This window comes from Saimiri boliviensis, chromosome 1 (assembly GCF_048565385.1).
Source record: "Saimiri boliviensis isolate mSaiBol1 chromosome 1, mSaiBol1.pri, whole genome shotgun sequence".
NCBI lineage: Eukaryota > Metazoa > Chordata > Mammalia > Primates > Cebidae > Saimiri > Saimiri boliviensis.
In genome coordinates, this window is record NC_133449.1 from 33,225,056 (window position 1) to 33,248,127 (window position 23,072).

The window sequence follows — 23,072 nt, forward strand, 5'->3', positions numbered from 1 at the left end:
CAAAAAAAAAAACAGGCTCAAAATATGTTGGACAAAAGCAAATGTTCTTGAAATTCCATTGACGAGCAGCCCATATTATTAAAAGGGTGTGTAGAAAGTAGAACAGATCACTCTTTAGGCAGGTCCATAAAGCCCAGAGGAGATCAGAGAGAGGAAGTAGAATCGTGGTTGGGAAAGAAGAGATGCCAGGAGCTTTACATTTACGAGGGCAGCTTTACATTCATGGATAAGCACAGTGGCATTTGACTGTTTCACTGACTGGAAGTCAAACCCTGCATTTATGACCTTCTAAACAAACCTAGTCAGACACCCATTCACTCATTTAATCTTCACCACAGTCCTGGGAGGCAGCTATTATTTATGATCCCCATTTCACAGATCAGGAAACTGAGACTCCAGAAGATTAATTGCTTGCCCAGGCTCACACCACTAATAAGCAGAGAGCAAATATTTGGAGACTACCAGAACATTTTCATTGCTGAGCCAGTTATCTCTTTGACACATGGAAATACCCATGGATGTTCTGTTTCTTTTGAAAGAGCATCTCCCTGACTTAGCATGTGGCTTATTTGGATTTCTGGTTGGCCATTGTAGTGCTGCTGTCATCTCTGGCAGATGCTGGTGCGGTCACCACGGGACTTGGACGCTGAGTCAGGAGGAAGGGAACATGCTCCTCCATGTCTGGTTTAACTCCTGATAACAAGGAATTCAGAAGGAAGGAGTCACTCGGTTTTCTCTTCATGTAACCTTCACAGTGCGAGGCCGCAAGCTGGGACTGGGGGTACAGAGGTGCAAAAGACAGATGTGCTGCCCACTTTCAGGGGGCGTAGAGCCTGGCAGAGTTGTCTGTTGTGGGATTTACAAAATGGTAGGCAACTGCCCATTGCCGTTGTATTTTATTTGACCCACATGGAATCATAAAATTTTTTGTTGTTCCCAGTGTTTAAAAATTGGGATACTTTACCTAATACTGCAGATTCCTGGCTTCTCATAACAAATCAGAAGATCTGGAAACTTGAGGTAGGCTGGCAGCAATTTGCCATTGCTGGGTAGTGATGTTCATCCCAAACCACACCTCTCCCTGTTGCTTCCTTAACACAGAGAGAGGTGTTAGGGCCCATTTATCATCACACATTTTTCTTGCTGTAGCGCTAAGAGGAAAGATCCCTAAATAAATTACATCTGTAAAGACTCTGTTTTCCAAATAAGATGCTCTGGTACCAATGTCTCTATCAACATGTACCTTTTTTACATCCTACTTTGCTCTTTTATAAATGGCTCCTAAAGTCATTTGTTGGTGACATGTGGATGTTTCATTTCCTGTAAAAAGGCAGAGTCAGGGAGGTAGGAGTGATTGCTGTTCAGGGGAAGGCAAATACAATCTCTCTTCTTTGTAGGCAAGATTTTCATGATCTTGAAATGATACTGGGGAAAGTTTACAGTTAAATCAGTTTGATTTTGTTTAGAAAAAAACTTTGTGACAAAGTACAGACAGACAAAAGAAATGTGACCTGATTATGAAGTCCTTAGTTTAAATGTTATATTCAAGTAGCTGCTAGAACAGTGACTAGAATGGTCCCTGGCACATAGTACATTACTGATAAATATTTGTTGAATGAATGATTTGAAAATGAAACTTTATGATGCCAACTCCTTTTTTAAAGGAAGTAGAACAGGAAAAGGAATCTTTGAAAACATCTTTGCCTCTGACTTTTCTCTTGCTTCCTCCTTTCTTTTCCCTTTCACTCCACTCTCATACACATATTAGATAAAATATGTTAAAGAAAATTTTTCATTCCTCCATGGTCAAAGAAGGGAGCCAGCACTGGTTATGTTCATGGCTGAGGAAGTGAGGTGATTCATTGAGTGTCCTAGCTTTAAAGGAACGGATGGGAATTGTTCAGACTTCTTTTAAGCCTCGTGACTTCTGTTTTAGGTGAATGGGAACATGCATTGTAGGCTTCACAGATTTTATCCGCGTTCTCCAATTTGGATCTCTGTTGTTGTCCTTGCCTCCAGTGACCTTCCTCTTTCATCCAAATTAAGTCCCAATTCTCCTGGTTAAGTCGCAGCTCACAAGGACCTCCATGAATCTGTCCTGATCATTTCAGTCTCCAGTGGCCCCTATGCATAATAATATGACTAATAACACATGCAATAATAACAGTAACATTAACACTACACAATAACACTCCTTGAGATTTTACTGAGGCCCTGTGTGAAATACTTTACATGCATTATTTCATTTGGTCCTGATATAACGCCAACTCAGTAAGGACTTTTAATGATCATTCCCATTTTCCAGATGCAGAAACTGAGCATCAGAGAGGAAATGACTTGCTAAACGTTACAGAGCCAGCCAGTGGCAGGCTCCATGCTTGAACCCAGCCCTGACTGAGTACGCAGCCTCTGACCACTTGTACTTACTATGCTGCCTCCCTAATTCCTGACCGATTCCTGGAGCACCTAAGTGGAACAACTACTTCACACTCAGCATGTGCTGCCTTTCATTGCTATGAACACATCCTTTCAGGTTCAAATAAATTATCAGGCCCTGGAGGGCAAGAAATGATTTTATATCAGCTTGCCTCACCAGGACTTAGCACAATGCTCTCAAATAATAGGAACCTAGTTAATTGCACTTGTATTTCCACAGTCTTTAATCGAACTTTGAAGGCAGCACTTATTACACTTATAAGTCTTATTGTTTGCATCTGTCCTTGCTTCCAGCCTGGAAACAGCAGGTCTCCCTCATCTGTGACTCAGCACTGAGCACCTGGGAGCTGCTCAGTAAATATTGCTGAGGAATTGAGTTGATGGTTCTGGTCAATACTGAAGATAAACGATGTTAACGTTTTCTCTTTTAAATTTCATTTTCCATCCCTGCAAATCATCTTTTTATTGTTCTGCATTTACTCAAATTACTGTATTAGACAGTGAACTTAAACATTCAACTTGAAAAATTCAGCAATGTAAATAAATAAATAACTAAAGGTAATCCAACATATTTTATCCCTTTTAATTTTGTTGTAGCTTTCCCTGGACCTCTATCACACCGAAGATGATATTTACAAACTGTCACTGGTGCTGGAGCCTAGAAATTCTAAATCGGTAGGTATAATTTTCTCTCTGAGGATCAGTGCCAGTCACTGTTTTCTTTTTTTTGTTATTTACAGTAATTGTCTATTACAATGTTGCTTTATGTTCTAAAATGGAAAAACTTAAAAATTGACATTATTCCCATTTTATCAATGGGACAGCTTAGCCCTGACAGTTTGAGAATTATGTCTTCATACCAGAGGCTAACAAAGAGGAAGAACCTCATTCTCATTACTGTGTTTTATAACTGATCTTCTATTTGTTGTGTTCCTGCTAAGAACTCAACACACACAGGACCAAAAAAAAAGGAAAAGAATAATAACTCATCTTAATGTTAAAGATCATTTGGACCATTTCAGGCTTTAAAAAAGCTCCATTCAACATAAAATTAGATTTAAAAATTTTAAATATCTTGATGATAATTTATAAATTTCTCTGCTAACCATTGATTCAACTCAGAATTTGGATGTCACATTGGATGGTGTCTCATTTAATAGATGGCAAACTCTTAGTAAATAAACATTATATAATGAGATCGAGGGCTCACACTTGTAATCCCAGCAATTTGGGAGGCCAACAAGGGCATATCACAAGGTCAGGAGTTCAAGATCAGCCTGGCCAACATGGTGAAACCCGTTTCTACTAAAAATAAAAAAATTAGCTTGGCGTGGTGGTGGGCGCCTGTAATCCCAGCTACTTGGGAGGCTGAGGCAGGAGAATTGCTTGAACCCAGGAGGTGGAGGTTTCAGTGAGCCAAGATTACGCCACTGCACTCCAGCCTGGGCAACAGAGTGAGACTCTATCTCAAAGAAAAAAAATAATAAATAATAAAAATAAAATAATAGAATTTAAGTTGCTATTAAACAAAAGGCAATATCCAAACATGTATTTAGTTACAGATTAGATTTTGGCAACAAAAGATGCTTGTTTTATAAGCATTTAAAGGATAAAAAACTACATAAATTTAAGTTTCAACTGGTATTATGAACATAACAAAACTTATTCATTCGTCTCAGTATCCCTGGCCTTAGTTGCTCAAGGTCCCAGTTAATGTTGAAAAATATGGCAAGTCATGGTAGCTCATGCCTGTAATCCCAGCACTTTGGGAGGCTGAGACAGGAGAATTGCTTGAGCCCAGGAATTAGACAATAGCCTGTGCAACATGGTGAAACCCCATCTGCATTAAAAATACAAAAATTAGTCGGGCATGGTGGCACACACCTATAGTCCTAGTTACTTGGGACACTGTGGTGGAAGGATGGCTTGAGCCCAGGAGGCAGAAGTTGCAGTGAGCCAAAATTACACCACTGCACTCCAGTCTGGGCAACAGAGCCAGACCCTGTCTCAAAATAATAATAATAATAATAATAATAATAATAATAATATAATTGAAAAATCTGTGTTGTTGTTGTTTTTTTTTTAATCAGCAGCCTACCTCCCCTACGGCACCCAACAAGCCTGTGGTGCCCCTGGAGTGGGCATTAGGGGTGATGCCAAAGCCAGACCCCACGGTCATCAACAAGCATGTGAGGAAATTAGTTGAGGTAAGTGGATGAGGGAGAATAAAGAGAGGGCACTAGAAGACCCTTTTTCTTTCCAGAATATTCTGCGATTGTCCAGGAAACTGATGGAACCCATGAAAACAGCCCTCTGGCAGGTAGGAACAATTTAGCAGGCACTTCCTACTACCTGGCCTTGGCCTCTGGGGAGATTCAATCTGAAAGACCCTCTTCCCTTTGTTGTCCGTCTACTCTCTCTTGCCCAGATACTCTCAGCTCCTCTCTTTCCCAGGCATTTGCCACCTCTGTCATTGTCAACAGCTCAAGGGATTGGGGACTAGAATCGCTCATAAAAAACTCACATGGGTCACACTAAGATGCCCAATAAATTGGTTACCCAAGGGTAGGAAAGAAATCCTGCAAGTTGGATAGTTTCTCGTTTTGTATAGTTTTGGAATTTGACCACACAGAAGCCCAGTGTTATTGAGATTAGAAAAATCACCTAATGGAGGACAAGCCTCTGTCAGAGTTTTCTGTGTAGAAAAAAGAGTAGAAGTGCCAACGTGGGGAGCACGGCAACATCTCGGGTACAGGAAACTGCCATCCTGAACTAAATGTCGTCTTGAATGGATTGGGAGGTACATCTGCTGGTGCAGCAGAGTTGAATCTTTGGAATGTAATGTGCTTTGGGCTGGGGAAAGATGTTTAAAGAAAAGGAAAGAATGTCTTACACATCTTAGTAATCCAGGAAACTAGGAGGCGCTGACAGATAAATTTTGTGGAGCGTGTGAGGCAGGAAGGAAAAGGGTGGTGCTGGTGCCGAGAGGATTATTAGTGGGAGAAGGGGCTGAGGAGAGAAGGTCCAGGGGAGGCTGAGGTAGTAACAGACCCAGCTTGGAAATGGGAAGGTGAGGAAAGGATCCAGGGGCCCCCAGGGAGTGCAAGGACTGAGTTGTGGCTCAGGAATGTCTGAAGCCAGGAAATGGAGGCAGATCTGTTCTCTCTCCCAGTCTTATTGACTGCCTCTGCCCACTTGGAGAATTTCTCTCTCTCTCTCATTCTGTCTTCCTTACCTTCTCTCTCTTCCCTTTTCTCCAAATTCCTTACCATTGGTTCAATCAAACAAAAGATCTGGATTTTCTGATGAATTTTACTCCGTAAAAAATCTTCAACTCACAGTATAAATGTGGATGTTAAACTATAAATAGTAGGTATTCCAAAATAGTTAACTTTTAAGCTATTTTTATTATGGCTAAGCAATGATACTGGGATTTTCACACACATACACAAAAGAACGTTTTCTGATTTTGCACAATTCTGTTACCTATGAAAAAGCTTGAGATAGGCTCATTTTAGTCATATTTTTAATTAACGTGTTCATTTATACCTTACCTACTTCCCAAAATACTCCTGAAGCAACTGCCAACATAGGGCAACACTGATAAATAGAGTAAATAGAAACTACTGGGAAAAGGGAGAAAGATTAATTAAAACTGTAATCAAAATCAAATATATATTTGTGTACATGTGTTTGCAGAAAGAATTTACAAATTTTTTTGAAAACCTAATTTTGCAGAAGGCAATGGGAAACCTTTTTTATTTTTCTCTGATTATAAAGGAAGATAGAATCATTGAAACTATTAAAGCATTACATAAATTATAGAAAAGAAAAAGCTTTACTTCGAGATCTTGGTAATTCTGTTCTCCAGGGATAACCACTGATCATCTGTAGATTACCTTATATCACTTTATTCTCTATGTATATATTAACACACACATACTACATACATACATACATGTATATCTTACACAACTTTGTTCAATTATTTCTTTAGATCAGATTCCTTGAAGTGGAATTGCTGTGTCAGAGAGTAGACACTTAAAATTCCTGATTGTCTTCCAGAAATACTGTGGCTATTTATGTCACTAACTTGTTATAAGAGTACCTATTGTCTCATACCCTAGAAAATGATCAATCACAGTATTTTAAGATTTTATTTAATCTGAGAAGTTGAAAAAGTTTCATTTATCTTTCTGTAATGATTAGCAGAGTTGAATACCTTTCCATGGATGTATTGGCCATTTGTATTTTTATTTGGTGATTGCCTGTTTGACTTTTGTGTCTCATATATGCTGCAAATAACTTGCTCTGTTTGACAATTATCTTAAAATTTGTTAATTGGGCTTTTTGGGTTAGAATATTTTGCATTTTTTTATAATAAAATATTTTTCTTTATGGCTTCTGACATTAATGTCATGCTAAGAAAGTCCTTTTTCACACCAGGATTAGGAAAATATTTTCATTTATTTATCTTTGGTACTTTTATGCAGCTTTGGGCTTTTTCTTTTGCATTAAAATATAGAATACACTAGTGCAGAGGCTCATGCCTGTAATCCCAGCACTCTGGGAGGCTGATGCAGGCGGATGGCTTGAGCCCAGAGTCTGAGGCTGTGGTGAGCTATGATCGTGCCACTGCACTGCAGCCTGGGTGACGGAATGCGATTCTGTCTCTAAAAAGATAAGTGAACAAATAATATATAATACATCCAGAATATAGTTTGGAGGTAATTTATTTTGTAAGATTATTAGCCCTTTAACTCAACAGCAGTTACTGGATAATCCATAATTTCTCTGTGGATTTTAAAAGATACTTATTGGTACTTTAAAATTTATATATACATATTTCTGGACTCCACTCTCTGTGGCATTTTGTATCATGTTGTTTTGATTAATGTAGCTGTATAGAATATTTGATTTCTGAAAGGACATGTTCTTCCTCATTGCTCTTCATTTAAAATAATTTTTTGCTTACTTTTAACATACCCACTTTGATTTGAACTTTATAATCAATTTGTTCATTTAAAACAAATCCCTACTGGGATTTTGATTGGAATTGAATTAAATGAACACTTTAATTGTTGAGATAACACCTTAAAGCTTTGTTTTGTATTGTCATGGTGTTGGAATTTGTAAATTCACTAAGCCAATTCCTACTCAACCCTGAGGTTTTGATTTAAACCTTGCTTTTCCCAGGAAACCTTTCTTAATCTACTTCCTCTTTCCCCCCACTGATAGCACTATTTTACTGATTGATTGAGACGGAGTTTCACTCTTGTTGCCCAGGCTGAAGTGCAATAGCACGATCTCTGCTTACTGCAACCTCCTCCTTTTAGATTCAAGCAGTTCTTGTGCCTCAGCCTCCTCAATAGCTGGGATTGTAGGCATGCACCACCACACCCAGCTAATTTTTTTTTTTTTTTTTTTTTTTAAGGAGAGATGGGATGGGGTTTCACCATGTTTGTCAGTGGGGGCTCAAACTCCTGACCTCAACTGATCCATCAGCTTTGGCCTCCCAAAGTGCTGGGATTGTAGGTGTGAGCTACTGTGCCCAACCTGTTTTATTTTAAATTTATTTTTTAGAGATGATGCCTTGCTCTATTCCCCAGGCTAGAGTGCAGTGGTGTGATCTTGGCTCATTGTAACCTCAAACTCCTGGGCTAAGCAAGCCTCCTGCCTCACCCTCACAAGTGGCTGGGACTACAGGCATGCACCACCATGCCCAACTAATTTTTTTTTTAAATGTAGCAATAAGATGTAGCAATAAGGCCTCTCTGTGTTGCTCGGGCTGGTCTCAAACTCTTGGGCTCAAGTGACCTTCCCACCTCTGCCTCCAACTCCCAAAGTGCTAGGATTACAGGTGTGAGCCACCAATCCCAGCCATTACTCTGTTTTTATCCTCAACAAATCACTTATCGTATTGTAAAGGACTATTGACTTAGTTATCTTTCAGTATATTCTAAGCTCCTTGATAGAAAGGATCGTATGCTAGTTATCATTGCTTTGACAATAACTAGTTCAGAGCCTACTTCATAGTCATTCAATAAATACTTGTCTTGGCGGTGGCTCATGTCTGTAATCCTAGCACTTTGGAAGGTTGAGATGGGCAGACCACGAGTCAGGAGATCGAGAACAGCCTGGCTACCATGGTGAAACCCCATCTGTACGAAAAATACAAAAAATTAGCCAGACGTGGTGGCACATACCTGTAGTCCCAGCTACTCGGGAGGCTGAGGCAGGAGAATCGCTTGAACCCAGGAGGCGGAGGTTGCAGTGAGATGAGATTGCACCACTGCACTCCAGCCTAGGTCACAAAGTGAGACTCTGTCTCAAAAAATAATAATAAATAAAATAAATACTTATCTTTCCTTTGCAGTCTGTATTTAGAAACTATGATCATGACCATGATGGGTACATCTCTCAAGAGGACTTTGAAAGTATAGCTGCCAACTTCCCCTTCTTGGATTCCTTCTGTGTGCTGGACAAAGATCAGTAAGTTTTAATTTTGTTTTATTTTAATGCAACTATCCTAAAGCAGAAAATTACTATCAGAGGAGAGAAGGAAGAGCTTGACAGCTTCAACCCTAGTGCTTTGATGAGTGAGGTCTAATTTGTCACTGATTATTTTCTTGTGACCCGAATGGAATCACAGGGCAGACTGTGTTGTCAGTGTTGAACACCAGTGCACATTTGTAACTGATCCAAGCGCACCATTTGCTATATTGCTTTTATTGCTTAGCTCTCAACCCAAAAAATCTCCACCAAAATAAGAGTAGAGGAGAAATATAGTTAGGTCTAGCCTGGGAGAGTCCTTAGCATTAGTGGACCTGAAAGCAATCTTAAAACTCATGAAGATTAAAAAAAAAAAAATTGGCTGGGCATGGTGGCTCATGCTTGTAATCCCAGCACTTTGGGAGGCCGAGGTGGGCAGATCACTTGAGGCCAGGAGTTCAAGACCAGCCTGGCCAACATGGCCAAATCCCATCTCTACTAAAAATACAAAAATTCACCGGCATGGTGTTGCCTGTCTGTAATCCCAGCTGCCTGGGTGGCTGAGGCAGGAGAATCCCTTGAGCCTGGGAGGCAGAGGTTGCAGTGAGCTGAGATAGTACCATTGCACTCCAGCTTGGGTGGCTGAGTGAGACTCCGTCTCAAAAAAAAAAAAAAAAAATGTATAGTCTTCATGAAAGCATGATAGCTACAGATAGCCAAGAAGCATTAATACTCTGTTTTTTTCTTTGATTCAAAAGTTGTCTTGATAAACAAATAAAAAATGTTTCTTTTTAGCATCAAATGATTCCTAAAAATCAAATGGCTTTAGAGACTAAAACCCAACTTATTAAAAATAATAATAATTTTTTTTTTTTTTTTGAGACGGAGTTTCGCTCTTGTTACGCAGGCTGGAGTGCAATGGCACGATCTCGGCTCACCGCAACCTCTGCCTCCTGGGTTCAGGCAATTCTCCTGCCTCAGCCTCCTGAGTAGCTGGGATTACAGGCATGCGCCACCATGCCCAGCTAATTTTTTTGTATTTTTAGTAGAGACGGAGTTTCACCATGTTGACCAGGATGGTCTCGATCTCTTGACCTCGTGATCCACCCACCTCGGCCTCCCAAATTGCTGGGATTACAGGCTTCAGCCGCCACGCCTGGCCAATAATAATAATTTTTAAAAATTGCTGAGAAATCCTGGCATTAATTTGATTGTTACTTGTGCAAGATTTATTCCTAATTTAAAAATTACCTGTAAGGAAACACTGGATTTTGTTTTGGTAAAATGGGCAAATTAAATTACATTAAAATCCTCTCATATTTTTGCTGTTTTTTAAAAAAAAATGAAATTTGGGGCCAGATGCAGTAGCTTACACCGGTATTCCCAGCATTTTGGGATGTTGAGGTAGGAAGATTATTTGAGACCCACCTGGGTCTCAAATACCGCCTGGGAGTTTGAGACCCGCCTGGGCAACATAGTGGGACCTTGTCTCTAACAAACCGTTTTTGTTTTTTTTTCAATTAATTAAAAAAAAAATAAAAGCTGTAATTCAACACACCAAGAAAAGTCTTGACACGTTAACATAACTTAAAATCCTAAATTCATCTTCATTATATACCCAGAACAAAGAATACTTTTAAATTACATTAGAAACATAAGCTTCCTTTACAAAGTAAAATTTAAATTGCCTGGTAACTACCCACTTCTTCACTTAGTTTGTTACTATCAGTGACATGTAAATAGGACATTGACTTAAGATAACTTCCTAGTCTTCATTTCTTTTATCTGTTGGTTCTAGAGACAGAATTGAGATTGTCGTAGCAAATAGCTACATCTATCTCTATCTCATCATCTCTATATCGATAATTATATAATATCATAGATATCATCTTATAGATATCTATAGAATTGTTTTCTATGAATGAAGGTTTGAACTATTCATATCTTGCTTACATGACACTAACGTTTTGAGTGGTTAATACTGGAAAGATCTCAAAAAGATGTTTCCTCTGAGGTACTGTTTTCTAAATGATGTTCCACAGAAGTAGCTATTAATTAGTGCTTTTGAAAAAGGAACTGACGAGTCACGTGTGAGAAACACAGGATTAAATCTCATTAAATAGATGTCTTTACTGTGTGACTTCCCAAACTTTGTATAGGCTAAAGTATGTTACATTGTGAGTCCCTAGGAGGAGTGATGGGCGAAAGCACTGTTACACAAATGGATGTAGTAAATTATGTGATGAATGTGAGACAATGCATTAATACATTTATTTATCTCATATATATGATAAGGATTGTTTTTGGTGTCTTCATTCTGAAATCTATGCCCATTCCTTTGAGTGCGCAAAGGACACAAATAGATACTTTTCTAAAGAACACATATATGCCAATAAACATATGCAAAAAAGCAAAATACAAATCAAACTGCAATGAGATACCATCTCGAACCAGTCAGAATGGCTACTATTTTCTTTTTTTTTTTTTTGAGACAGAGTCTCACTCTTTCACCCAAGCTGGAGTTCAGTGGCACAGTCTCAGCCCACAGCAACCTCGGCCTCCTGGGTACAAGTGATTATAATGCCTCAGCCTCTCGAGAAGCTGGGATTACAGGCATGTGCCATCATGACAAGCAAATTTTTTTCTTTCTTTTAGTAGAGACGAGGTTTCATCATGTTGGCCAGGCTGGTCTTGAACTCCTATCCTCAGGTGATCCACCTGTCTTGGCCTCCCAACATTCTGGGATCCCAGGCATGAGGCATTTCACCCAGCCAAGAATGGCTATTATTTAAAAAGTCAAAAAACAACAGATGCTTGTGAGGTTGCAGAGGAAAGGGAATATTTATACACTGATGGAGGGTAAATTCATTCAACCATTGTAGAAAGCAGTATGGCAATTCCTCAAGCAGCTAAAAACAGAACTACACTTCAACCCAGCAATCCCAATACTGGACATATACCCAAAGGAATAGAAATCATTCTACCAAAAAGACACAGGCATGTGAATGTTCATTGCAGCACTATTCAAATATCAAAGACATGTTATCAACCTAAATGCCCATCAATAACAGACTGGATAAAGAAAATGTGGTACAGATACACCATGGAATATTATGTAGTCATAAAAAAGAACAAGATTATGTCTTTTGCAGGAACATGGATGGAAGTGGAGGCTATTACCCTTAGCAAACTAATGCAGGAACAGAAAACCACATACCACACATTCTCACTTATAAGTGGGAACTATGATGAGAACTCATGAACACAAAGAAAGGAATAATAGACACTGGCCTCCTTGATGGTGGAGGATGGGAGGAGTAGAAAAAATAACCGTTGGGTACTAGGCTATGCCACGATTTCCTCCCATGTTTGATTATTTAAGATCCCTTTCTTACCTCCTATGCAAAATAACTTTAATAGTAATACTTATAATGTACAATAATCAGTTACTTTGCATAGGAGGTAAGAAAGGGATCTTAAATTCTCAAGCCTGGGGGAAAATTGTGGCCCAGCAAACAGCAATAGGGAAGCCTGGGCAGGGAGTATGGGGAAGAGAGAGATGAAGCTGAACTTAAATATGTTGAGACAGTAGATCATCAGGAAGAGACGTCCAGCAAGTTCTCGAAGATGTGGTACAAAAATTCAGGACAACAGTCAGGACTGGAGATGGAGATGAAGTCTTTAACCCCACTGTAAGCTGGAGTTCTGATCTTGTGAGCACACTCTGGTGGAATGCTTAGTAGGTCCTGAGCTTGGGGCCTGAGGAATAAGCCTTCAGGGACTCCCCTCCCACAGGCAGACACTGAAAAGAGTCAGTGAGCCCTGCAGGCAAGCTGGAGAAGGGGGAGGTAGAGGGGAAGGAGGAGAAGCAGGGTGGCAGGCAATTCCAGGGTCTCTAAGGGAACGCTCCAAAAGAAGGAAATCTGTCTCTGTGTTACCTCCTGCCAACGAGAAGAGGCCACTGAGGATGTCCTTGGTGACAGACTGGTAGGGTTAGAAACTCAAGTGGCATAAAGAGTAGCTGGAGGAAATGATAGAAGAGTCTAATGAATACTCTTTTTGAAAACTTTGGGAGTAAAAGAAGGATGAGAGAAATGACACCTGTTAGAGATGGCAGCAGGACTGAGGAAGGAGATTTTTCAGGTGAGAAAGTCTTGAGCATATTTGTGAACGGAGGAAGAAACAGGGAAGAGACTGAGAACCTGGAAGAAGCAGAATCCCGGGGAGGCTGGAGAGTGCTGGATGGGGCAGCCCGTCCTCTGAGAGATGGGCCCCAAGAGAGGACAGAGGAGGTAGAAAAGAATTCTGAACTGCAAAGGAAAGGTGTGATCACCAGCACATGCTGATGGACAGAGAAGCAGTCTGGAGCTCACCTGTGTCAAGTGGATCCAATCACTTTTGTTTTTGAGACAGTCTCATTCTGTCCTCCAGGCTGGAGTGCAGTAGTGTGAGCTCAGCTCACTGCAACCTCTGCCTCCTGCCTCAGCCTCCTGAGTAGCTGGATTACAGGATTACAGGGACATGCCACCACACCCAGCTAATTTTTGTACATTTAGTAGAGACGGGGGTCAGGCTGGCCTTGAACTCCTAACCTCAAGTGATCTGCCCACCTCGGCCTTCCAAAGTGCTAGGATTACAGGCATGAGCCACCACACCCAGCTGATTTGATCATTTTTGATAAACAAGAAGTCAGGGTATGTGCTGAGTAGGGGTAGGAAGGTGGGAAGAACCAGAGGTTTGTTCTGCGTGGAGTAAATCTGGAAGAATTGCTCCCAGCCAGTCATAGCGAATGGGCTATGAGCCACTAAAATGCAAGTGAAAACATCACCAATGGAGTAGCAGCCCAGACAGCGTCAAGCTGAATGAATTTGAGAATGGTCAGCCCAGTTATTACAGTTTTCCGCCTTTCTCCAGCATCCTAATTCTTGCAACCCTACAGCTAGGCAAGGACTAGAAGGATGTCCTTCGGGAAACGGCTGTTCATAATAAAGAAGACTTTCTGTGCTGCGGTGCACAGACCACATGTATGCTCACATGAATATGCTCCTGCACATACACACATGCATGGGTGCACACATACGCAATTTTCTGCTTACTGAAAAAGGCTTTGAACACCTGAATATGCCTTTTACAGTTCTCCCCTTCTCTGAGATGTAATAGATAAGTGAACATTCTTCATCTGCTTTTGGCCACAAAGGTTTGGGAGGTGGGTGATTAAACTGTGACAACTACAGCCGGGCCTGGTGGCTCACACCTGTAATCCCAGCACTTTGGGAGGCTGAGGTGGGTGGATCACCTGACGTCAGGAGTTCGAGACCAGCCTGGCCAACATGGTAAAACCCTGTCTCTATTAAAAATACAAAATTAACTGGACATGGTGGCACACGACTGTAACCCCAGCTACTCGGGAGGCTGAGGAAGTAGAATCACTTGAACCCAGGAGGTGGAGGTTGCCATGAGCCAAGATCACGCCACTACACTCCACCCTGTGCAACAGGAGCGAGACTCCATCTCAAAAAAAAAAAAAAAAGAAGTATGTTGGGCCGGGTGCGGTGGCTCAAGCCTGTAATCCCAGCACTTTGGGAGGCCAAGGCGGGTAGATCATGAGGTCAAGAGATTGAGACCATCCTGGTCAATATGGTGAAACCCTGTCTCTACCAAAACTACAAAAAAATTAGCTGGGCATGGTGGCACGTGCCTGTAATCCCAGCTACTCAGGAGGCTGAGGCAGGAGAATTGCGTGAACCCAGGAGGCAGAGGTTGCGGTGAGCCGAGATCGTGCCATTGCACTCCAGCCTGGGTAACAAGAGCAAAACTCCGTCTCAAAAAAAAAAAACACAAAAACAAACAAACAAAAAAAAATGATGTCAGCTACTTAGCAACCTGGTATTCAAAGATACCTCCCTTCTTTGATTCTCTTAACAGGGATGGCCTGATCAGTAAAGATGAAATGATGGCTTACTTCCTGAGAGCTAAATCGCAACTACACTGTAAAATGGGACCAGGATTCATCCATAATTTTCAGGAGATGACCTATCTCAAGCCAACCTTCTGCGAACACTGTGCAGGATTTGTAAGTCTGTTTTCTGTTGTTTTCTTATGAATGTAGTTATTTGTGTAACATTCTGAAAAGGTAAGAAAATGATACACTAAATAAAGTCCACTGTCTGCTTCAAATCACAAGTAAAACATGGTTTGGCCGGGCGCGGTGGCTCAAGCCTGTAATCCCAGCACTTTGGGAGGCCGAGGCGGGTGGATCACGAGGTTGAGAGATCGAGACCATCCTGGTCAACATGGTGAAACCCCGTCTCTACTTAAAATACAAAAAAAACCTAGCCGGGCATGGTGGCACGTGCCTGTAATCCCAGCTACTTAGGAGGCTGAGGCAGGAGAATTGCCTGAACCCAGGAGGCGGAGGTTGCGGTGAGCCAAGATCGCGCCATTGCACTCCAGCCTGGGTAACAAGAGCGAAACTCCGTCTCAAAAAAAAAATAATAATAAAAATAAAAACAAGTAAAACATGGTGGTTCCCTGAAATTAAAGAGTCAACACCCAAAGCAAGATCTTTGGATTTCATTATTTTCTAGGAATGCAGGGCTAGCAAAAACAGGGAAGGTTGTTGAGGGCTGTTAACTCAAGAGAGTGGTTTGTCTGTTAATCCCTGCCAGGAAAAAGTGTCAGCCCAGTGAGCCCTGGCATTCATCACTAATATTCCTAAGTGGTTGCAATTAAGAGGTGCATTTATCTTAGCCAGTTCCTTCTAGTTTTCATTTCATGTGGTATTAGTGACCAGAAATCCATCATGGCATGGTTCAATAATTCACAACTGAAAAAGGAAAAAAAAAAAAACCTTTTTGGAGAGAAGCTGGTTATAATAATAACATTTACTCAATGCTTGATGGTAATAAAGTACTCCCATAGACATTAGGGTAACTAATTTTCATTGCAAGCCCTTCAGGTGGGTATTTTACTTTCGCCATCTTGCTTATGAAAATAAGGAGGTTCAAAGAGGATAACCCAAGTTCCTGAGGATGGCACAGGTGATCATTACCAGAGCTTGGACTCCAGCACAGGTGTACCGACTCTCAGCCCTGTGCTTCACCTGTACCGCTGCAACAAATGAAGACTGTGTGCTTCCTTCCCCTACCTTTGGTAATTCTTTGGGAACTGAGGTCAGTTTTTGATCCTGGCCTTAACAAACGCTTGAGCCCTGAATGTCTTCCAGTTGATATTCAAGTTAAATAAAATGGAAAATGCGGTATTCCAGGTGAAGGAGGCCCAGCACCCAGATGAGTATGACAATTGTCCCTTTTTCTAGATGCCAGAGCTCAGTTGTGTTAGCTTCATTTGGTGGCCATGTCCCCCTGGGGACTCACTGACCCATATTGAATTTGTTGCTGATATTATATGCTACCAGAAATTACATATTCCCCATCCCATCCTCAAATAACCGGCTTTGGGGAGCCCAAGGTAGGAGTCTGTGTTCAAGCACACACTCTCGGAGAATGGGTAAATAAGAGGCAGTTGTTAACCTCAAAGATGGCCCCGGGTGGTCACAGCAGCTGATGTGACACAGGGCAAAGCCAGTCTAACTCGCTCTCTTTATTCATCGCGGAGAAGCTGAAGTTCTTTAGTATCTCCACTGGGATTGCATGACCAGACCATTATCATAAAACAAATGGTCTCCTTTTTCATGTTTCTCTAGTTTCTCTATTCTGACGGAAAATTTTGGAAATACCTAGACCTGAAAATTCTGGTGTGGGATAGGGTCATGTGTAACACACTCCTACAGAGTGGGACCCAGTGAACAAAAGGTCAGGCTGTTGGGTCATGGCATGGCTCAGCCGAAAGTCAGGATAATATATCCGTCTTTTGGGTGGGCTGCGAGAGTCAGAAGGCACTTATCAAATCTCAAGGTCTCAGGTGCTATGGCGTGGACCTGTAGTTCCAGGTACTTGGGAGGTTGAGGCAAGAGGACAGCTTGAGCCTGAGTTTGACTCCAGCCTGAGCAATATAGAGAAACCTGCCTGCCCCTCCGCCACCATCTCTAAATATAATTTAAAAACAAAAAACAAAAAACACTCAAGGTCTTATCTCTGCTCTCTAGTCCTTCTGTCCTGACCCTCCCTTTTATAGAGGCCCTGGTTCTGTAGGAGCAGAAGGTAGACTTTCTTGGGAGTTCCACACCTGTCTCCCGGACTCATTGGAGCAGAGATGCTGGTGCTACCTTCTTGATGCAACTGTGATGAAGTAGAAAGTCTGGACCTGGAGTCTGGAACCTTGGGTTAAATTTCTGTTTTTCCCTTGCTAACTCTATGTCCTTGATCAAGTTATTCACCATCTTTGGGTCTATTTGTATCTGTAAAAGGGAGTTAATACTTACCCACCAAGTTGTTGCATGATAAAATACTATCAGACATGTTGCAAGTCACATGACTTAGAGTACACTTTTTAAAAATGTATTCCTTGATACTTTGAGAGTTTAATTGAAATTAACTCATTTGAAAAATATAGGTTTTTTTGTTTTTAAAATATATTCAATTTTATTGGTACAATTTGATTTGATCTTTACTGACACTCATGTTAAAAAGTCCATTGGTGGCTGGGCGTGGTGGCTCATGCCTGTCGTCCCAGCGCTTTGGGAGGCCGAGGCAGGTGGATCACCTGAGGTCTGGAGTTCAAGACCAGCCTGACCAACATGGAGAAACCCTGTCTCTACTAAAAATACAAAATTAGCCAGGTATGGTGGCACATCCCTGTAATCCCAGATACTCAGGAGGCTGAGGCAGGAGAATCACTTGAACCTGGGAAGCAGATGTTGCAGTGAGCTGAGATCGTGCCATTGCATTCCAGCCTGGGCAACAAGAGTGAAACTCTGTCTCAAAAAAAAAAAAAAAAAAAAGAAAAGAAAAATCCATTGGTTTTCAAAGGATTTTATAACTATAGTTCTATAGATGTGTTGTTGAAAGGAATTGTAGGAAAATGGTTCCAGTGCCAGAACCATCTGCTTTTAAAATAAATTCCATTTTAAGATTAAGGAAGACAAACAGACTTGCTCTGCAGAAGATTTATTTTAGAATTAGAATTCTAGAACTGAAAGAGTGTTAGTAATTCCCTTATTTTATAGATGAAGAAACTCAGGTCTGGAGAAGTTAAGTGACTTCCTCAAGGTCACACACAGATCATTAGCAGCAAAACTGTGAGTCACACGCAGGTCTCCTGACTCTCAGTCCAGGGCTCCTTACACCATAATTACTCCAAATATTAGAGCAGCCAGTGGTCTCAAATCAAAGGACTGTGGGAAATGCGCCTGCAAACCCATCCACGTGGCATCATCCTCTACTGTCTTTGGCTGGCACACTGACCCAGTGCCTCTTTCTAGCTACTGTTTGTTCCTGGTTAAGTAAGCATTAGCAAACCATGTCCTCCTCCTCACTCCCACTCCCACTGCCACCCCCACCCCCACCCCCACCCCCACCCTCACCCCTCTTGCTTGACTGTATCTTTTTCACCAGTTCCTGAAGCGATGCTAATAATGTAACATATCTAGATATTAGGATGTCTCTTCTTAAATCTTATCCTTCCTTGTCCCACCTCAGTGCCTTTGCTCACACACAAAGTATGCAGGAGCTATGGCTTCCTGTCTTTTCCTCAAGTAATATATTCATCTTTCCCTCACTAGCTATGAGACCTTGCCAAGGGACTTCACCTCTCTGTAGGTCAGTCCCCTTATCTGTAAAAATGAGAAGGCTGGGAACAGTGGCTCACGCCTGTAATCCCAGCACTTTGGGTGGCCGAGGCAAGTGGATCACCTGAGGTCAGGAGTTTGAGACCAGCCTGGCCAACATCATGAAACCCCGTCTCTACTAAAAATACAAAAATTTGCCGGGTGTGGTGGCTCATGCCTGTGGTCCCAGCTACTAGGGAGGCTAAGGCAGGAGAATCACTGGAATTCAGGAGGCGGATGTTGCAGTGAGCCAAGATTGCCCCACTACACTTCAGCCTGGGCAACGGAGCAAGACTCTGTCAAAAAAGAAAAAAAAAAAAAAAAAAAGAAAATTATTATTACCTATACCATAAGGACATCATGAGCAATTACATAAGTTAATATGTATAAAGAGCCTAAAGCTGTGCCTCTCACATAGCAAGAGTTCAAGAACTGTTAGGTATCATCATTATTATCACTATTATCATTACCAAGGGCTCTGGAGAAAGAATTTCACGTTGTGGGAGATTGCAAATTATCTAACTTCCAGGATCATCACATTCACCTTTTACAAAAGAGAAGCAAACCAGATTATCATAAAGATCACGCTGTGATGATCCTGGCCACCACTGCCCTTTTTGGGAGCATGCCCCTCTCTTCCAGCCACCCTTGCTTCTACTTAGTTGTCATATAATCCTTCTTGTCCCCCAAGACAAAATACTCTTCTGTCCTTGGAGACATTTGCATTTTAATATGTATTCCAAAGGAGCAAATAGCTGTTAAGGCTCAAAGGAATCTTTGAGTTTTCTACTTGTGGAAGTTCCTTGTCAAGAAGAGGTAAGGAGCCATCTTCCTGTACTCTTGAGTCACTTCACATTGGCGGTGACTTACGCTTCTGGAAAAGCAGGGGCATTGTTTGCTTATAATACACTGTGGACATGAGAACAGCACCCCCGTCAGTCCCAGTGGGCCCTGCTTTTTCCAACATTACGTTATTACATAGCTAATAGCCACCTAACCCAAATACGGAAAGGTTAACAGTAGTTCTCCAACTTGAGCTAAGTCTATTTAATGACCCATGCTGTACACCTCTGCTATGTCTATCACCCATGCAAGAGCTGTGGGGAGACACAGGAAGGGCATGGGAAGGGCTCTCTTCTTCGTGGCATTTAGAAGGAGTCTGTCTGGCGAAAGAAGACACCACCACCAGGATGTGCCCCTGAACCTCCCGGGCAAACGCTCCCTCGCGGAACTACGGGCCTTCACATCTCCCCTCCCGCATTGGTCACTTCCTACTTGTTAACCACGAGGAAGTCACAGACTCTTTGGTTGGCAGAATCTGAGTTTTCTCGACGTCTCCCTACAGCCCTGGCATAGGCCAAACATAGAGCCAATGTGGAGAATGAAGACATGAATAACTAAGATCATTTCCTCTTCTGTATTTTTCCACGGGACAAAAACTACGCAGAAAATAACCTAGCATAATCCAAGTGTTTTTATGTGAGGTGAGCTTCTTCCATTGCTCTATTTCCTGTAGTGGGCTCCAACAGCAGCTAGTGTCATTAAAAAGAGGGAGCCAGGGACTCCCAAAGACCAAGTGGCCATCGCCTCTGTACATTTTGCTGGGAACGCACCATGCCAAAGTCTGAGGATCAAATGTTAGTCGTCTTCCATCCTGGCTCCCAGTTGGCTCCGAGAAAGGGGAAGTGAAACTCATGTTATCACCACCCTCGGAGAGGGTTCTTCTATCTGGCAGGAAGGGTGTTAAGAGTGGCGACATCCTGTTTGTGCCTGGCCAGTCATGAACCTTCCCAGCACTTCCCTCTCAGTGGCCTTGTTTTCCTTCCAGATCTATCCTCAGATTCTCTGACATTCCTTTGTCTTTTGTTACAGCTCTGGGGCATAATCAAGCAAGGATACAAATGCAAAGGTAAATCAATCTTATTTTGTTAACATTTTAAAAATTTGACATTTTGGGTAAGAATCAAATTTGTCTGGTTAAACTACAAAAGCTCTTGGCATCACTGAGAATTTCAGTCTTTTGGGTCAATGGCAACTGAGAGCGCTTGCCTCTGAAGAGTTGTTCCTGGAGTTTTGGAGAGCCAGAATTGGAATTTTACAGTTTGTTACAAACCACTCTTCTCAACACACATTAATCTAGTTCTTTTGAATCGGCAGCATCCAGTTCAGGTGGGAATTCTGAAGTGGGACAAGCCTAGCTAAAATACTGTATATAAGACCTTTATTCAAAGAAAAAAACCTCCTCTTCCTATGGATTACAGAAATCCGTACTTAGCTATTCCTTTCTCTACCAAATCACATAGTTGGTGACAAAAGAGAAAACTAAACGTATTTTGTCCTTTTCAATGAATACATTCCTCTATTTTTCCCATTTAATTAAGTTTATAAACAATTGAATCAATTGTTTATAAATTTGACAGATTGACAAATGCCATATGCATGTACATTAAGCATTCAGGAATGTGTTGCTACTTGTACATGTATGATTAAGTACACATGGTTTAGGAAGTTGCTGGACACTTTATGCAAACAATTTATACCGTTCTTTTAAGAATCTTCTAATGCTTTTGAAAAATATAATAAAGCTATAAAAAGAAACATCTTAATCACGGAATACCTTCAGATGAATGTTGTTCCCCTGGGATGCCTTTTTCTCTCCAGTCATTTTACAGTATTTGGTCCTCATTTTGCATGAACAGAAAACTTCCCGAACCTCAATGGAAGCTACTGTTAAGTGCTCAGAGGGACCTTTCTGTTAGTGCTTCTCTATCACTTGTCTTAGTCTAACTTAGATTTTGACTTTCAAGCAGCAAAGATACTGTAAGATCTTATTGCCCAGCAGTGAGTCATTAGTTTTACTCTGGTTTCTATCCCCATACCCTAAAACACACACACACACACACACACACACACACACACACACACACACACAGACACGACTTTATAAAGATGAAAATCTATTAAACCTAAACCTTTATATTATCTCTTGTATTCTCTTAATGGCACATAAAGTGGAAAAAAAACTAATTAAAGTAGACCGAACATTAAGACTATTTGAAACAAGACCACTTAGGGGAAAATGGGTACTGGAAATAGTTAGAAAGGTCCTCTTTGGGCCGGGCGCGGTGGCTCAAGTCTGTAATCCCAGCACTTTGGGAGGCCGAGGCGGGTGGATCACGAGGTCCAGAGATCGAGACCACCCTGGTCAACATGGTGAAACCCCGTCTCTACTAAAAATACAAAAAATTATCTGGGCATGGTGGTGCGTGCCTGTAATCCCAGCTACTCAGGAGGCTGAGGCAGGAGAATTGCCTGAACCCAGGAGGCGGAGGTTGCGGTGAGCCGAGATCGTGCCATTGCACTCCAGCCTGGGTAACAAGAGCGAAACTCCGTCTCAAAAAAAAAAAAAAAAAAAAAAAGAAAGGTCCTCTTTGATGGTAGGAGAGAAATGATCACCTCTATTCAATGATGCTCAGTGAAGCGTAGGACCCTCATCATAGGTAATAATTCTGAACCACCATCTGAAGTGCCACATTTTTCCATCCCAAGTAGTAATTAACATTCTACTGCCTTATCTAAAACATCCTAATGGGTAATTCACAGACTCTGCTGCCTGCCGTTTCAAAGCCATAAGCAAATATAGAACATATTTACTGAGCATATGCCCATCTTTATTTTGTTTCTACACAAAGAAAGGAAGCAGAAGATACAATCACTGGCCCTGAAAGGTTTTGGAAAATGAAGAAGAGTAAAAATACAGACAAGTGCTGTATGGAGGAACAGCTCACCGTAAACGATCAGAGGCAGCACTTGGCCTGGGAGAGACTGGAAGCTGAGGCTTCTTGCCATCATCCTGGCTTAGGCTTTAGGCTCTCTTTGCGGGGATTCCATCTAAACCTGGGAAAGAATCCCAACCCCATTTGATTTGTATTTAGTTATGGGCAAAAGCAACTGACTTCTCAGGCTGGACTCCATTTGCTCCCTAGGCGCAATTGCTTGTTACATGGAGAACCAAGCTAAATCTCAAGAGAACTTTTGGAACTTCAGGAAGGCAAATGCGGACCGATGGCCCCTTTCCAAACCCTGGACACACCCCATGGGCCTGTGTGTGACTCTGAAATTCAATACAGAAACTGGGAGGGGGGAGGGGAGGGCTGATAACTCAAGTGCCACCCTGGAAACTCAATCAACAGCAGACACACTAATCATCTTCCACACCCTTGGAATTTTTCAGACTGTGGAGCCAATTGCCACAAACAGTGCAAAGACCTCCTGGTTCTGGCCTGCAGGAGATTTGCCCGGGCACCCTCCTTGGGCAGTGGGCATGGGTCACTGCCTGGAAGCCCCTCGCTGCCCCCAGGTAATGCCCTCTGCTTTCTTTGTTGCCATGGTGTCTCTCTGCTTGGACCTCATTTAG

At 41.7% G+C, this 23,072-nt stretch overlaps 1 protein-coding gene across 6 annotated transcripts in view; it reads left to right on the forward strand.

Annotated features, from left to right (window-relative positions):
- The window catches only part of RASGRP3 (RAS guanyl releasing protein 3), a 133,332-nt gene that overhangs the window by 103,491 nt on the left and 6,769 nt on the right, over positions 1-23,072 (forward strand). For 4 of the 6 annotated variants that reach the window (XM_039462919.2, XM_039462917.2, XM_074395782.1 and 1 more), the window contains exons 11-16: positions 3,034-3,111; positions 4,527-4,643; positions 8,813-8,928; positions 14,854-15,001; positions 20,528-20,564; positions 22,890-23,015. In XM_039462919.2, the coding sequence (XP_039318853.1) occupies positions 3,034-3,111; positions 4,527-4,643; positions 8,813-8,928; positions 14,854-15,001; positions 20,528-20,564; positions 22,890-23,015 (622 nt within the window). Of the gene's footprint in view, positions 1-3,033; positions 3,112-4,526; positions 4,644-4,699; positions 4,757-8,812; positions 8,929-14,853; positions 15,002-20,527; positions 20,565-22,889; positions 23,016-23,072 lie in introns of all 6 variants that reach the window. The other 2 variants (XM_074395795.1, XM_074395792.1) reach the window with 2 other exon arrangements.